The sequence below is a fragment of the Enoplosus armatus genome, chromosome 8 (genome assembly GCF_043641665.1).
Source record: "Enoplosus armatus isolate fEnoArm2 chromosome 8, fEnoArm2.hap1, whole genome shotgun sequence".
NCBI lineage: Eukaryota > Metazoa > Chordata > Actinopteri > Centrarchiformes > Enoplosidae > Enoplosus > Enoplosus armatus.
In genome coordinates this window covers 14,414,944-14,432,079 of record NC_092187.1, presented here as the reverse complement: position 1 = coordinate 14,432,079, position 17,136 = coordinate 14,414,944, and the positions used below count along the sequence as shown (strand labels likewise).

At 42.6% G+C, this 17,136-nt stretch overlaps 1 protein-coding gene across 1 annotated transcript; it reads right to left on the bottom strand.

Moving 5' to 3' along the window:
- Positions 1 to 695: 695 nt before the first annotated feature.
- LOC139289463 (biglycan-like) lies at positions 696 to 15,226 on the bottom strand. Its single transcript, XM_070911073.1, has 8 exons — positions 15,065 to 15,226; positions 8,014 to 8,278; positions 5,033 to 5,145; positions 4,170 to 4,383; positions 3,910 to 4,020; positions 3,057 to 3,150; positions 2,307 to 2,445; positions 696 to 2,210 (listed from the first exon to the last, which is right to left on the bottom strand). The coding sequence occupies exons 2-8, from the start codon at positions 8,261 to 8,263 to the stop codon at positions 2,013 to 2,015; spliced, it is 1,119 nt and encodes a 372-aa protein (XP_070767174.1). The 5' UTR covers positions 8,264 to 8,278; positions 15,065 to 15,226; the 3' UTR covers positions 696 to 2,012.
- Between the last annotated feature and the right edge of the window lie 1,910 nt (positions 15,227 to 17,136).

Below are 17,136 nucleotides of genomic sequence, written 5' to 3'. Positions count from 1 at the left end.
TATTAAGTTGTCATCATCATTTTGTCAGTGTGAAAATGTGAAAAAGACACTGCTGAAATGTCTCTGCAGTGGGACTTTGTAACTTTTTGAAAAGCGTTTTGTTTTTCTGTGCAGATTAATGAAGGTGAATTTTCTGCAGATTCCTCCTTCACCCTGCCCTTCTTTGTGTGTGTGTGTGTGTGTGTGTTCTCATTAGTGCTGGAGATGGTCTCATATGAAAGCACCACACAGAAGAAGACCATGAAACTGTGGGATTGAATCCTACAGCAGAGACAAAGGAATCTCACAATACAGAATGTGACAAGAAATTGCGGTACGACCAGTCAAAACATGTGTTGTAGCTAAAATATTATATATATTGCCTTTAAAGATATCAGATGAAATGCTCATATTGAAATTAAGAAATGGAAATTCAAATAAATTCAAATTGAAGATATATTCACTACTTCAGGCCAGTATTAGTAGATTTGAGTTTAAGACATTTTAAGGTTCCATCCTGTCCACAGTAAAATTATATGAACAACTCTGTCTGTTTACTATTCAGGATTTTGGAGGATCCAACCTCCTAAAATCCCATAAATGGATCCAAAGGATCTGTTTTTGTCATATATCAAATGTAATGCGAGCTAGTTGTATTTGTTTGTATTATAAATTGTACATTATTAAGTGTGGACTCGAAATGTCTCAATACAAAGTGAGATTTGTGAGACAAAGACTTTATTTCTCACACAGCATCCAACCCAGGGGCATCAGTTGTTCTCTGGCTTTATGCAGCAGGCTAAAAAATGTCTTTATTCACATGCAGCAGTAGCTTGTCAGATTACAGAACAGAGACAGGACAGAGTACTTATGGCTAAAGTAGTTCCACATAGGTTTACCAATGTAAACAGGCTAACCCACCAATAACCCTGAAGCAGATAGAGCATAATAGAAAAACTGTGCAAAACAATGCATCAACACTACTATTGTTTGTAGCACTATGTAAACACACTGCCTTCATTGTGTCACAGCAAAGCGGATGTGTGTTTCCTCTAACTGGGGCGAACCCCCACTACTCAGTGTCCCCTCAAGGGATACTGTATTAAAGTATCATACAGACAGCATAATATTTAGTAAAGGCACAGAATCGAGTCCTTACACAGGCTGGTGGTTCAGTTACCTCAGATCAATAAGAAAATATGTTTAGCACTGATGACGGGGATTTTAAAATGTACCTTTTGCCCTTTTAATCAATCAACTGCCGTGATATTTACAAAAATGTTTCTCAACTTGAATAATAGTTTCTATTTTTTGTGCAATTGTTTTGTATGTCTGTAATTTGTGGAAAATAGCCCCAAATCTGTGACTAGTTGTTTATTAACACAGTATAATTGAATCACAGAGTTGAGGGCCAAATGGCTTCAGACCAGTGAAAACGGGGACAATGTGATGTATCTCCAAATCGGCACACACAGAAAGTCATACAGAGCACCTTTTTATGTATATATAAAAAATCTATAATGCATTGCTTTCCTATTTTTTACTCGTAATCTTAAAAATGTTAATAAAACAAAAATGACTTCTATCACAATAAGCGCTATTGTGTAAAAAATATGGAATGAAATGCTTCACAAGTTTTCAGTACTCATTTTCCATCGACTTAGGCTAAGAGGGAAACATTCTCCTCAGACGTCTCCTCTGTTTCATCCATTTCAGGTGGCAAAACTCTCAAAACCTTAAATCCCCAAAAATGCGAAAACTCAGGTGAAGCACTGCAAGCGCTTTGCCTTCCACTCCCTTCAAGTTATGTGATTGTATTTTCTCACTTCCTTTTCTGTTTCATCAGTTTATTGCCCGTCTTCTCCATCACTCATCCTCTCTCCAAAACCAATAATAATAATAATAAAATTAATAATTTCAAATATGAACTCCCTTTCTTCCAACTCTCAAGTTTTTTTTTCATCATTTAAATTATCCGCTTCTCCTCCATCCCCTTCCCCTCACTCTCTCCACCTCTCATTACCCCCCTGTCTTTACTTCTTGTAATTGCCAAACTGAATGGCCAGCCGGTCGCTGACACAGCGGAACGTTGCCGGCTGCACCTCCCAGTAGTTGACAGGGTTAGCAAACAGGCTGATGCCGTTATAGAAAGTCCTCTTCATCCCAAATCCTCGAGGGCAGAAGTCATTCACACCAACCTGGTCAATGTTGTTGGAGTGGAGGTACACCACCTAGAAAGCAGGAGTGGCAAAGTAGAGGGTGAGTAGAGCACCATGTGAAACATTCAGTCTCAGATGGCAAACCAAGTGCGTGCACGTTAGACTCACCTGTAGGTATTTCATTTCTGGGAGGCCTTGGGGAACACGAGTGAGGCGGTTGTTGTCCAGATGCAGCTCTCTCAGCCTGGGGAGGAAGGACAGACTGCCGTTCTCTATGTTGCGGATATGGTTAAAGCCAAGGCCCAACCTGGAAGAAGTGAAACGGGGGGAGAACCGTGAAATAGGCAGAAATTAGGCCACTGCATGGTACATTTAGTTCAAGTGTTTTAATAGGGTCAGCTGGAGTAACTGCAAATTCCCCGCTAAATATCATAGCAAGAAAGGGATATTAAGCCAGGTGAGAACTGGGGCCACAGCAGTCTGGCAATACTCCTGTGACTGTAAATAACCACATGAGATATTGTGTGTAGAAAGAAGGTAAAACAAAACAGGAGCATAACAGAACACCACCTGTGCTTTTCCTACTATGAAAAGTCTACTGTGAAAAAGCCCTACTAAGAAAAATCAACTTAAGGTATTTGTTGAAAACTACATTAGATGATTGGGAGAGACTGCTATTTTGACTGGAGTGGGAAAGCCCACACAAACATAAACTAGCAGTTATCCTGCTACTTTTTAGTGGCATGTCAATGTCAATGTAGTTCATATTATTACCCCTGAGGGGCACTGCCGACTGGGGATGATTTTTTTTTTTAAAAACCACAAGATAATTCCTCACAGAAATGCAAGCAAATTCCCCAGGGTGCAAGACACGAGTTATGGTTAGAAAAGAGTGGGATGTTGAAGTGTGAAAGGTACCTGTACAGGTTTTTGTAGCGGCTCAGGTCCTCCAGTTCCACAGCCTGGATCTCGTTGTGGTCCAAATGAAGCTCATGGAGACTATCTGGGAGATCTGAAAGACAGACATCATACCTGTATGGTTCCACTTCAGGGTGAGATTGGCTTTTGTCCCACTCTTTTTTTGTGTGTCCTGTAGCCCTTTCTTGTTGACACTTCTAGTTAGAGGTACTTAAAGGAATAGTTTGACATTTTGTGACACGCACATATTAGCTTTCTTAGAGTAAGATGAGAAAATTAATACCACTATTATGTTTGTCAATTAAATATGAACAGTCTGGGTTTTTGGATCAGCCAGCAGCCAATTAGCCTAGCTTAGCATAAAGACTGGAAACAGGGGGAAACAGCTAGCTGGCTCTGGCTCTGGCTCTGTCCAAAGGTTAAAAAAATCTGCCTACCAAAACCTTTAAAACTCAGTTTGTGTAAAACATCAGTTGGTGGTTTTATGGGGGGGGGGGGTTACATGTCTGACTATTTCTTGGCAGGGGACAGTCACTTCATGGAGTCTTGTCATTATCATGTAGTTGACAGGCAACCAGTATAGACACCATTGTATGGATTAAACAAAGGAGATATAACAGGATAGCTGTTTGTCCTTGTTTCTAAATTTTGTGCTAAGCCAATCGTCTGCTCGCTTCATATTTAGTTTGCAGACATGAGAGTGGTATCAATCTTCTCATTTAAGTGAATATATATATATATATATATATATATATATATATATGTATATATGTATATATATATACATGTGTGTGTGTGTGTGTGTGTATAAGTATATACGTTTTAGCATTTTAGCCACACAAATGAGTTTTACCTTTTGGCACTCCAGTCAGTTTGGCCTCTGATATACGCAGATAATTCAGTTTCAGTCCCTTGAAGGCTCCAGGCTCAAAACCACTGTTCTGGATGGGGTTTGCTCCCATTTCTGCAAGATGAAAGGAATATTTGTGGCATGAAATAAAATACAGTCTCTTTAATCTTCAAAATCCAATGCCAATTCTATACAGCAGAAAGGGCAGTGGTGAGCACCACAGAATATAGCCTAGATTTGTTGAAGTCATCAGCATTTCTGACCTATGCAGTTCATGTTGCCCAGTCCTGAGAAGGCTCCAGCTGCCACCTTCTTGATGCGGTTCTCGTGGATCCTCATCTCAACCAGTGAGGCAGGCAAGTTCTTGGGGATGGTGGTCAGCAGATTTTTGGAGAAGTAGAGCTTCTGCATGTGCTTCAGAGGGACGAATGTTTTGGGGTGGACTTTGGAAATATGGTTATTCCTCAGAGACAGACCCTGAAAAACAACACAGTAACCATGGAGATGCAAATTCAACACCCGCTTTATTTGATTTGTGTAAAACCATCAGTAGTGCCCAGACAGAATAATATAATAATGCACAAGAGCTTGTGTTTGCACCCTCTGTCTCTACTGAATGTGTTTGAGTGAATTAAAACAGATCCAGCAGCAGTTCACAGCAGTCCATCACCCAGCAGACTGTCTCTCCACCTGCGCTGGCTGAAAGATGGAGACAGATGTAGGCTGAGGTAAACAGACCTTAATAGAGATGTTATTGTATAATGTCATGTCTGGAGTTTCCTATGCTGCCAGACTTAATATTGCTCTTGGTCAGCGCTCTTGAATGCAGGTCAGGAGTGAGCAAAGCTTTTCTGCTAAGAGAGGCAAGGATGTGAGCTTGAATACTCCCATTTGGCTTCGGGCTCAAACTTAATACAATTAAAGCTCTCAGAGCGAAGGGCGGTGGAGGGTGAAAAAGAAAGGAAATGAACCTCTAAATCCCAGAGGAAACAGAGGGTCATAATGATATTTCACACTACCGAAGCCAATACAAGCTGAGTCGGTTACACATCCTTGAGAGGTGCTGATCTAATCCTGAGAGGGACATTATGTATGGCTCCAGACTGTGTGTGTGTGTGTCTCTTACATATAAGTTAGTGAGGCCTTTGAAGTCATCCTCTTTAAGCTCAGTGATACGGTTGTTCTGCAGGTCCAGGAACTTGGTGTCCCGAGGAATATTCTTTGGCACCTCAGTCAGACCTGAGGACAAGACCAATAAAAACACAGAAGGGAATCATACCCCATTAAATGCTTCCATGGATGACTGTGAACCAACACCCTGAAAACCTGTTTGTTTTCAGTGGGCAAGCTCTTAGGATATCTTAGTCAGACATAGACCTTGGAAAATAAATAGTCACTGTGTGTTTTAAAACCTCCATCAGACCTAAAAGTTCACCCAATCACACTCCCACACAATCGCAAATGAGCACTTTGGGCCTCCACGTCTATTATTTTAATGAGAGGTGGACATAGACACAACCATGGAGGTCACACAGAGACGTCAAAGCGGTACATAACATTTATGGTTTGTCACTGACAAAGTCACACACACACACGTACACACACAGAAATGCAAATTCCCCTCACACCAGATGGGGACACCAGATGTTTTCCATCTGGTTTCCATTTGACAGAAGTCACAAAGGATGTGACTTAAATACCACGAGCAAAATCACACATCAAATAAAAGGGAGACGGGCACAACCCTGCGCCATAGAGAAAGACAAGCTGTGTGCGTTAATGTGTGACTGGCGAAGCTGCCACTCCATTTGGGATCATAAGTGTCTTCATTTTGGCTTTTTTTGTGAGAGGAACACCTGCCAAGAAGTAAAACATCAGTGACAAGCATCAACACCAAAAGCTGTTGTGGTTGGCGTTGCTTATGAATATTGTTTACCAAGAAATACATCCATAAAGGCTAACAATGGGTTACAACAAGTGGACGGCGTTAAGGAATACACCTGCGTTGTTCCACTCAGGGATCCCTCCGGAAAAATGACTCAGCACGTGCACAAACACAGCAACCAGAGATCATTAACAAGACCACATCACAGAGCCACGTGGACGAGTGTATCAGATGTGGTCGGTGGTGCAGACAGGCCACGGTGAGCGAAAACCCAGACCAGGGCCGACCTCATCTGGACCATGACCATGATGCAACCAGACCCGCTGGTGAGAGAGAGCGCCAGCTGTCCCACTGGGATCCAGTTTGCCACCAACCACATCTGACCCACAGGACTGTACCCAGAGCTGTCCATCCAGAGTTAAGTTTAGATATATGGCTTTGGCTGTACTGCGCCACACCCCATGTCACCACACAGGATCAAACCCTCAGCAGCTCCCTCTGACATTCTGTTCAAACCACGTCCACACAGTGCTGAGAGATCTGGAGCAGCGGCTGAGGAGGAACATTATACTGTAGCCTTATCCAAGAAATTAAGCACAGTTTTGCCTTCAGGGAGTCAAGATAAATTCATTAAAATTGCAGGTGAAAGATGAAGTTTCAATCCTAGGCACAGCATTTAAATTACAAGCCAAACTCAGTCTCTATGATTTACTTTTCTTACACATAATAAAGTTATCACAGCTGCTGTGAGAGCAATATGACGCTTAAAGGTGCCGAATGTTACCAGGTGGATTCATGTGGTAGGAAATATTTACCTTCCAGTCAACACCTGCAGCTTTGGACATGCATCCTGCCAGCTGGAAACCTTCAAATTTGTATGCCTGCATTGAACCTAACAGACATGATGAGCAAACCTGAAAAAAAACTTTCACCAGCACCCTGATTAACTGAATCCCTTAACCCTCTAAACCCCAAACCACAGCACTTCACCCATATCTACCACAGATCTTAAAGCCTTCACCACAAACTGACAAAACTAGCACCTTCTCAAACCCCAGCACCCCTCAACACAAATATCATGCTGGGATGCACAGCGAGAGGAGACAGACGCCACCGCCAAAATACATCTGTTCTAAATAAGCACTTGACATCTCGGAAATTATACGCTTCCACATTTACCCGCTGCAGAAAGACCAGGGACAGTAAATATATAGAGCTTGTAAAATGATGATTCGACAAAACCATTATGTCTAAACACAGACATCTTATTAGAGTTATATAGCCGGTATAATGTGAGGAACCTTTATCCTCCTCAAGTAAGACTGAATGCAGTTTCTTTGGCCATATAAGAATAGACAGAGGAAGAATAGCATGCACTTATAATATCCACAGTCAGGAAATTGTAGCGTGTGCTTATATGGAAACATGACTAAAATTAAGTCAAAGACAGACTGTAAAAGCCTCATGAAAATCATATTTTTGTTGATTTGAAAAGCTGAATATTTTTGTATCCTCGTCACTTCTATTTTTTTCTAATGGAACTCCTAACTGAATATTCATAATCCTCACATCCTTAACCCAATACAAAAACACTTCAACTGAACACAGCTCCTGTAGATCTATCATCCTTTCCTTTTAATCCTCTCCTCCATCTTTAAATCCCTTCAAACCAACTCATCCTCTCCTCCTGTTTTGGGTTTCCATCAAACATCCTGTCCACGTCCCAAAAAACAACATGAAACGGCTCCTTAAAGACAGTGAGGAAGTTATAAACTTTTCATCTCCTCCCATCAAATGTCCTTTTAGTTTAGTCCACTACTGCGTCTTTCTCTTGATCCCTTTCCGTCTCTCTTATTTTCTCTTCCTCTTGACTCAAGTCTTTTCTCCCCTTCTGTTCACACCGTCTCCTTCTTCCTTGCCCACCCAGTATCTACACACAAAGTCTGGAACACAAAATCCCTCAAAGGCATGCCTTTCCCTTGTCAAAATACACCAGCGTTATCCCAAAGAAGAAATTCCTCCCTTAGATAATACACCAAAGGGGGGGCTTTATTCTCTGGAGCTATGGAAGTCATGCAAGGCCCGGGTCATGCTCAGTCACTCACTCACTCACTCACTCACTGTCATTCAACTCATTTGCTTTCCTTTCTGAACCTCTTATAAATGATGACAAAGCATCACAGACATGCATCTCTCTTTCCTTCACACACACTCTCACTGACCGAGGTCAGAACACTGGACGACCCTGAGCTGACAGTGACAGCCGAAGGGGCATATGGGTATGTCAAGGGGCAGGATCTCCTCCCCGGCTGAGCCTTCTTCCTCATCCCTCATCATCGACATCATCCCGCCGCTGTCCATGCTGTCCATGGCAAAATCCCAGAAGCCTCTCTGCTCGAAGGGCAGGGCCGAGGAGACGGAGAGCAGCCGGGCCACGCAGAGCAACAGCAGGAGGGAGCAATGTGGCAACATCTTTGATTTACACACCTGAGGAAAAAACAAGAAAGAAGGAGTGCAGCATTAACTTTATGGTACATGAATGTATTCGCTCAGTTGGTAGTTTATTACGTACAACAAGCTAAAACTAATACAGTCTAATACAACAGTCCTGCAATAAATCCTACATTCATAAAGATTATAATGTTCTGTTTTTCTTGAAACTGTTTTAGAGAGGCTGTAGTTTGTGGTGCTGTTGAAATGTATTGCGTTACACTGAGGGGTGTTTCTAATATTTTGTCCATCCCATTTATATCCACGAGAGTAGACTGGAATATGCACATGCCATCTAAATGTCTTGTATGTTGTCAAATGACAATAAAAAAAGAAAGTAAAGGTGCAAGGCTGGATAACCCTCAGGCAAGGCTGGGACTGCCCTGGTGCCCCAGACTCCCAGGGGCCCCAAAAGCCCCAGATCCACCGTGTATCAGTTGACTTATTCTTGAATTTTATATTTAAATCTAGTTTTAAGGGCTTTATTATCATATTGTGCTTACAAGTTGCATATTCTTGATTTAGGTTGTTGTTTAATCCGACCAGATAGTATTATTCCAGCAGAGAAATACTGTATAGTCTGCTGTGTACTTAATGGGAACATGTGTTCATACATGCAGAGAGTGGGAGCTGGTGTTTGTGTGTGTGCAGCAAACCTTTGCTCCCAGGCTCCCTAGCAGGTTAATCCAGCCATATGCATGAGGGTTTTAAATTCATAGCTGATGATACTGGTCAGTGATAAATGGACATTGAAATATTATGAAATGGTCTGCTTATCCTTAATTACAAAGCCCCACTGTTTATACCACACCTCACAGGCAGACCAGGAGCTGGAGGCTGGTGAGGAGAAATGGACTCATTCCCCCTGGGAGACTCGCCAGGAATCAACTCTGGGAATGAAAGTCACTTAAACCACACTGACAAAAAACGTCACAGTCTGCTTCCTGCACACCGAGTCGATTCCCAGGAGAGCAAGTCTCTTCTCACTGGCCAATCAGATAGTGTGGAGGACATCACCTCAGCGGTGGAAAAACTTTATTCCTGCAACCGAGCGGTCAAACAAAGCCACCATTCATTTAGAGGGGAAACTGGGCGTGCAAGTGCAAATGCAAGTCTGTCTGTGCACATGTACATGTGTTTGAGTGTGTACGCATGTCATGAAACACAGACTCCATGATGTCATAGCTGTGCACACACACACACACACACACACACACACTGCTAATTTAGGTCACCAGACGTGAGCATGTGTGTGTCTGTGTTTGTTTCCTTGCTTCCATCCTCTCTGCACTGACCTAACACCTCAGCGCAGCCACCCCTCCCTCTCAACCTGAACTCTAATTCCTAGAAAAACCAATTATTACCAGGCCAATTGATCCTTACAGCAGGAAATTGTGACCCTTAACCTGAGGCTAATCCTATGAAGTAAAGCCCAGTCCTACACTGGACCCTGGGGTGCCCTAAACCCCTATAATCTCTAACCTTGCTGCGTTAAGTCCTTCTCTGATCCACAGCTCCGTAATCCCACAGAAGGCTGGGAAGTCTTGATGCCAATGGTTGACATGCAAATGGACTTTCCAGAGAAGTTTGAGGATCCTGTCGCAACATGATCGCATTTTCATTGGAAGCAAATTTAGGCTTTCAGCGATATCAGGATCAAGAGACAGATGAAAAGAAGGAGCGCAGAAAAGAGAAAGTGGGGGAGGAGAGGGAGGAATAACAAACAAAAGGTGTGAAGGTTCCGGGTGAGACTGACAACATGAGAGAGCAAGAAAAAAAAAAGATTTATTTCCACCAGATGTCTTAGTGTGAAATTTTGGATAGTGTATTTGGGAGTTCCTACTTCACTTGAAACTCAATAACTTTCTCTTATTCTATTAAATGTGACACCAGTCAAACACTCGCTTGGTCTTTGCCCTGCCTACTTCACCTAATGTCCCGGGATATTTCTAGTTGCACGGACTGTTCACAAGCCTTTGAATGGCCAAAAAAGGGAAACTGCAATAACAATATAGCTTGTGAGGGGGTTTTCAAGGGCTTTTTAATGTAAGGGAAATGCTTTCATTCCACACTTCATGAATCTAAACTGATACTGATCCTTTAAATTACAAAAGTAGACCCTTAACAAAAATACTGCACAAAGAAATCCAAGACTGTGGTCAGAGTACATACATCGCAGTGTGTGAGGAATGAACAATCAATTCAACTTCAACACTTACTGACAATTCATAATCTCACATAAAAACTGAGTTATTGAGGACTATGCATGAGAATATTATCCATTTTCAGTCTGTGACCATAGGCTTTAAAGTTGCTTATGCAATCCACTGCAACTGTAGAGGGCTCTATTCAAAGAAATACAAGTGTTATTTAGGGATATTAAAATCTGTGAAACAAAGAGCCTGTGCATGATGTGGACCTGGCCTGGAAGCATGAATAACTGGCCCCTGCAGTCTGCTCCGTACAATAAAAATAGCTGCCAAATTATACCATTTTGCAGAAAAAAAGAAAAAACCCACTGGCCTTGGCTTGGCCAGAAGAATGCAGCCAAAAGGACACAGCGAGGGCATATATAGTCAGCACAACACAATGACACGCAACACACAAAAGAGCTGGGATACACACATAAGACACCACCAGACTTATTTATACTCCTTCAATTCCTGCAACTTTATGGGAGGTATAACAAGCTTACATCGTAAATCTAAAAAATGTGGCACCCATGCTCTCAACTGTGGAGCCATTTTTCACTGGTCAAACCAATGATTTGTCAGCCATTTGTAGTGTCACTGTAGTGGATGGAGATTTGCAGACAGAGGTGTTTGGGGATGATAGACGAGAAAAAAAGTGAGACAGGAACAAGAGCAGCCTATCATCATCCAGGAATGACGCGTAAGGCCACCGCAAACATAACACGACGATGAAACTAAACTACATCCCGCAATCAAGCAGCCTCTCTGGCTGTAATAACCACTTTTATCCGGCCCTGGTGTGTACATATGAATTCCTCTCCTCTCCCTCCAGTTGATGTTGTGATCCATCAAACATCCGGTCTGAGACAAAAAAAAACAAAACAAACCAAAGGCTTCAATCTTAATTGTTATTGCCTCGGCTCTCCTCCCATCCAAAGGCCCGAGAGTGGTTTAATGGATGGATGGCAGACTAAGTCTCGTCTTGCTCCCTGTGTTTGTCTCTGAGGTGCTGAGTGTGTGTGTGTGTGTGTGTGTGTGTGTGTGTGTGTGTGTGTGTGTGTGTGTGTGTGTGTGTGTGTGTGTGTGAGTGTGTGTGTGTGTGTGTGTGGGGGGGGGGTAGAATGACAATTATGAGGCAGACAGACAGACAGAAAGAAAGAGTGGGAGTTGTGTGGTGTTGGCGGTGGCGAGAAGGATGTCAGAGATGAAGCTGCAAAAGACACCTGCATCACAGGTAATAATAAGCAGTGCTGCCTGCCGGCACTATATGGCCAAAAGTATGTGGACACCGGACTGCGAATGCATACTTTTGTTTTGTCTGAGGCTGTTTTTCGGGGTTCAAGCTCGGCCTCTTAGTTCAAATAGACAGAAACGGTAATACTAAAGCCTCTAACACCTTTGGCATGTATTACAACGCCAACTGCGAGCCAGGCCTTATCACTCAGCGTCAGTGAATATTATCCTTCAATAAAACAAAGAACAGAAGAAACGGGAGGAAATTCCCCTCCTGTATCAAAGGTGTGTCAGCTCATGCCCAATGTGTGAACCTCTCACACACACACACACACACACACTCATAATATGGCTGTCTGAATTGGTTGAAGCTGTCGTAACAGGCAACAGAAGACAGACACTTTTATGAAGATGTGAATTCCAGCGGTTTGCTTTTGGATTTGATTTTGAAACTAAGACTAGGGAAGGAGAGCAACAGAGAAGATGTGAAACAGGATTTGGGGATGGATGGTAGGACGGACAGATGCATGCAGGGGTGTCGGTGAAAGCACCATCTGGTGAACAATCCACCCTACAAGTGTATCACTTGTTTGAGTTTCCCACACCCGGTGTCTGAGATTAGCTTTACATTTCCTATATGCACTATCCATCAAGTGCCGGCTACTTGTCAGCCCTCACATCCACCGCAATTACTTTGATGTGACTCGAGTTCCCACAAGGCAGCCTTTGCCCTTGTCAAGCTAAACAAACATATACTTAAGCTATATGCTCTCTGTGCTGCCAAGAACAATCATCTCCTCAAGATACAACACACAGTGTTTGGTCTCCCATGACCGCAGTCAAGAGAAAGGCAATCACTATTACCTCCCACCCAGTCATACACACAACCCCCATTTTCTCTTGACTCACGTGAATCGCTGTTGTTATGTTTAAGTTATGTTATGACTGTAAAATCATTATATTTTATATGTGAACAACTCCTTTTATCACTGCACGTTTCTGTGTCTTAAAGCAAACATTGAACCCTTTGGCACTGCCATGGACCCTCAAAGCCAGACGATGGGAAAATCCATTAAGCCTTACAATATCGATCAAGACATAAAGTGTTAAAATAAAATAAAATGTCATTTTATTTGTGTCTACATACTCTGCTCCTTAGTTGGCAGTTGTGGGAGGCGAGTTAAGGTGGGGCAGAGAGCTTACCAACAGTGCCAGCTGGCGCCACAACGCTGGTGTATTGGCTGCCGCCACGTCAACACTCAGTGCCGATTAACATCACATGCTAGCTCACATTGATGACAGTGCTGACAGGGCAAAAAAAAAATTGACACAGCTTAGTATTGTGTTGCAGAGAATAAATTAAATTTTGGCTGGAGTCGCTCCATCGGATATTCATTTATTTTCAGTAAGTTCTGTATTTTTTCCCTACTCATCATGTTATTCTGAGCAGAATCCAAGCTGCAATAAACTCTGACGTCTGAATAAAAAAGCACAAATGTAAAACTCACATAAATGTTTTCTTGTGGGAATGCAAGCTGGCCCAAACACATACGTACACGCGCACACACACACACACACACACACACACACACACATATATTGTATGTAAAGCATCTATATATTTTAGTCTGAAAATCTTGATCTGATCATTTGGCTGACCTTCCCTCATTTCCTCGTGCCATTTCTCTTTCTTTCCACACTTGTAAGACTGGCAGACTGGCACACACACACACACACACACACACACACACACACACACAACCCAAATTCATGTGCTCTTCAGACACACAGGCTGTTAGTGCTAGGCGGGTCCGGTAGGAGAGTTCGGGTGGAGTTAACTGCCGCAGTGGCTGTAATTTGGTGACTGCTATCCCTAAAAAAAGGAACTGTTTGGCAGCTTCTCTGTTGCCGCCAAGCTTGGATGTGGTGGCAAGCTGCTCAGCGCTGCAGAGACGAGGCCTAACCAGAGAAGAACAGAGCACAGAGCGATACAGGCCAGCAAAGAAGGGCCAAATTGACTAACAGCAGGGGGGCGACTGACCTGAAGATCCATGCCTGTGGGCAGCCTCATTCAAAGTATGTGGAGTATTACAAAGTTGGTGCCAGTTACAAGTGGGCTATGAACAGAGACTATAAACAATGACTGCTTTTTCAAAAAACGGTGGAATGGAACAATCAGCAAATTTTATTGTCGAAACATGGCAAAGACAAAATTTCCAGAGCTCAGATGTGACCACAGATTTGGCATCAAACTGAAACGGATCAATGGGGAATATGAAGCTACAGGGGAAAATGATGATATAAAACACTGAGATGGATGCTGAGACAGACAGGCGGACGCACAGACGGGCAGTGAGAATCACTGAGCACGCAGACTTGCAGGTGGAGGGAGGTCAACCCACAGGCTGGCTAATAGGCAGGGAGACTAGCAGGTCAGGAAACAGACAGATTTAGACCCTCATTTTGACTGTCTGACCATCGACTCCACAGTCAGACACTGTTTGCTCTGTCTTTGTACAGTAAGATGACTCAGTTAAGTACACGGGTACAAATGGCTCATACATGGTAGTTCACCATTGCTGGACATGAAGTCACCAGCGCAAGACAGACTGGGGCCACAGATGGAGAAAAAAAAGTCCTTCCTTAAAGGATTATTTTTGTTTGTATTATATTATGTGACAGAATGAAACACAGAGAGGAAAAGAGCGAGCTATGACATTCATCCGGCCAAATAAAGTCTCTCAGGCCACAGTTCTCTCAACACATTTCAATCTGTGTATTCAGAGGCTGAATTGGAGGGTAGCGCAGGCCTGTGTACCAGAACGGGTTGCCTTGATTGGCACGTTTCACTATAATTATTCTCCCTAAATGATGATGCAGGGATGGACGTAACAGACCCGCGTATAAATGCCCTGCGTTGCATTTCCAGCCTGACGAGAGAATACGGGCGCATTGATTTGAGGATAAAAAGATTTGAAAGAAAAGTTTTTGCTTAATTACTATCTCATCCACTAATGGTAGCTCCCCTTGAACAGTCTTTGGAGACGTGTTGCGCCATCTAGTGTAACTCAGGAGTTAAGAGCTGATCGGATAACTACAGCATCACATGCGCCGTGCAACAGGTTGCATTGAGTGGCTGATAAGGATATTTTTAATATAATAATCGTGATGGGGGTAAAACAAATAAATAAGATATACATTTAATAGGTCATGTGGTGCAAACTTTAACTGAAATATGAAATATAAATGTACATGACAGCATACATTTTGGCAAAGTACAAACAAATGTAGCAGCAGAGTTCAATGAAAAAGTTTCAATCACAAGACTAAATATAATAAAATATCCCATCTCCCCTACCTTATAAGATATAAATTCCAAATTCCAAAAATAGTAGGTTGAAGGGTGTTTTCTCCCTCTGTGCGTCAGATTATCCTGGAGATTTAAAAAAAAAATGTGTTGCCCTATATTTTCATCACATTTAGGGATTATGGTCCTCTGACATCCAGCCGCAGCTCCTCCGCCACCGTGTGCCTCCGCGAGCCGTGTCAGGGCACCGTGTGTGCTCGCTTCAGCCCAAACCGAGGAAATGACTGAGAGCCGGGGGGGTCAAGCCCATAAAGTTAACAAGCCAGCCTCCTTTCTCCCCTTTTTGGATGGAGGAAAGAGGAGGAGGAGGAGGGGGGAGGAGAGGGAGAGGCCTGAGTACAGTACTTCTGTGCTATTATAGCAGCTGCTACAGTAACAGGAGTTGTTATTGTGTTATTTAAAGTTAGTACTCTTGTGATAATTCATAATGTGACATTATTCAAATATCATAGAAAACGTGACAATAATATATCAATAGACTAAATTTTATGACACCAGTAACATATCACAGCACTTTAGATTCCATTATATTATTGTGATTTTTGTACATCTATTAGATAAGATTGTTACAAAACAAAAACCATTTTCCCTTTAGTAACACTTCGGTGATGTTTCCTAAAGGAGAAGAAAGAGAAGGAGACGCTGCGCTGTGTTTGAACTCTGTCTCTGAGGTCTGTAATTAATTGCTTTTGAAGACAATTTAGACAAAAGACATTGTAATTTCAGCACTGCCACTTACAACACAAGCTAAAACACGGCATTGTCTGGATCATTTCAGACAGACTTCACTACAGTGCAATTGCAATATACAGTAGCACCATGGGGACCCACAGTAAGCCCTTACTGTGGCTACCAGAGTGAAATCTTAATGTATTTTTTATGCAGTGGTATTACAACAGGACCCTTTTCTCCCAGCACCTCAGTGCCAAGGAACAGGTGGGTAAACACACATACAATTTCATTTAATCACCATTTTAGTTTTTAGAAAGTGTTCTTCTTCTTCCTTATTGTAGGAGGACAAAAACCTTATTGCTGCATATTTATTGTACATATCAACACATTGTTGGTCTGTATAAAGACTCTGTTACCGGAAAATCCCAGGTCATACTTCCAGGGACATTTTAGGCAGTTCACACGTCTCTCAAAGTGTTACCTATTTAATTGCATAACATCGAGCAACACATTTCTCTCTGATTACTGGGAGAGAATACGGTGATACCACCGAGCTCAACCAAAATCATGCAGAAAATGTATTTCTAGGACTGTGATTATAAAACGTATGATTTGGTGTCTCTTCTCACGGTTTTTTATTAAATTTTGTTTTGGCAGGATGAAGTGTTTTTCTCACTGACTCTGACTGATTTCCTCTCCAAATTGCCAGCACCCAGAGCGAGGCAAGGCGAGTTTGGCAAGCCACACCATGTGGGAACTTTTCTGACCCTGTGCAAACTCGGCCACACAGACGTTTGCAGTTATCGACACATATCCATGAGCTCTGCTGCTTCGGGACTTTGAGCATCAAACCATAATCCTCTTCCCCCATCATCCATATCAATACAAGAGGAGACTGACATCCCTGCCTGTATTTCTGCTAAGTTTTATGCCTTTCTGTCTCTCAAAGAGTGCAGTGGCGGAAAAGGCATGCAGACCAGATCAATGCCCTGCAGGGGTGTTGGCAACGGACAGAGTTTTGATAAAGGTCTTTGTAGATAGCATTCCTCCTTTCTCTGCTTCCTCTCTCTCTCTCTCACTTTGTAGATTCAGTCTTTCGCTCTGTTTCTCTATCTGCCTCTCTCTCTATCTCGCTGTGGTTCAGTTGATTATGGTGTTGGTCTGTAGCTAGAGGGCTTGGCATCCAAATTAAACTCTTTTTGTCCTACGAGTGTTCGGCTAACGTGTCTCTAGAGATTAGCACACCCACTTGTTGGCTCTTGCATTGGTGCTGCCATGCAGTGAGTGTGTGCGCATTTGTGTGTAGCGGAGAGATGAGAATAATATTGACCAAAGGGTTGTTTTTGTGTTTTTGGATTTGGAAATCAGCCCAATAAAAGCTTACTTCATTA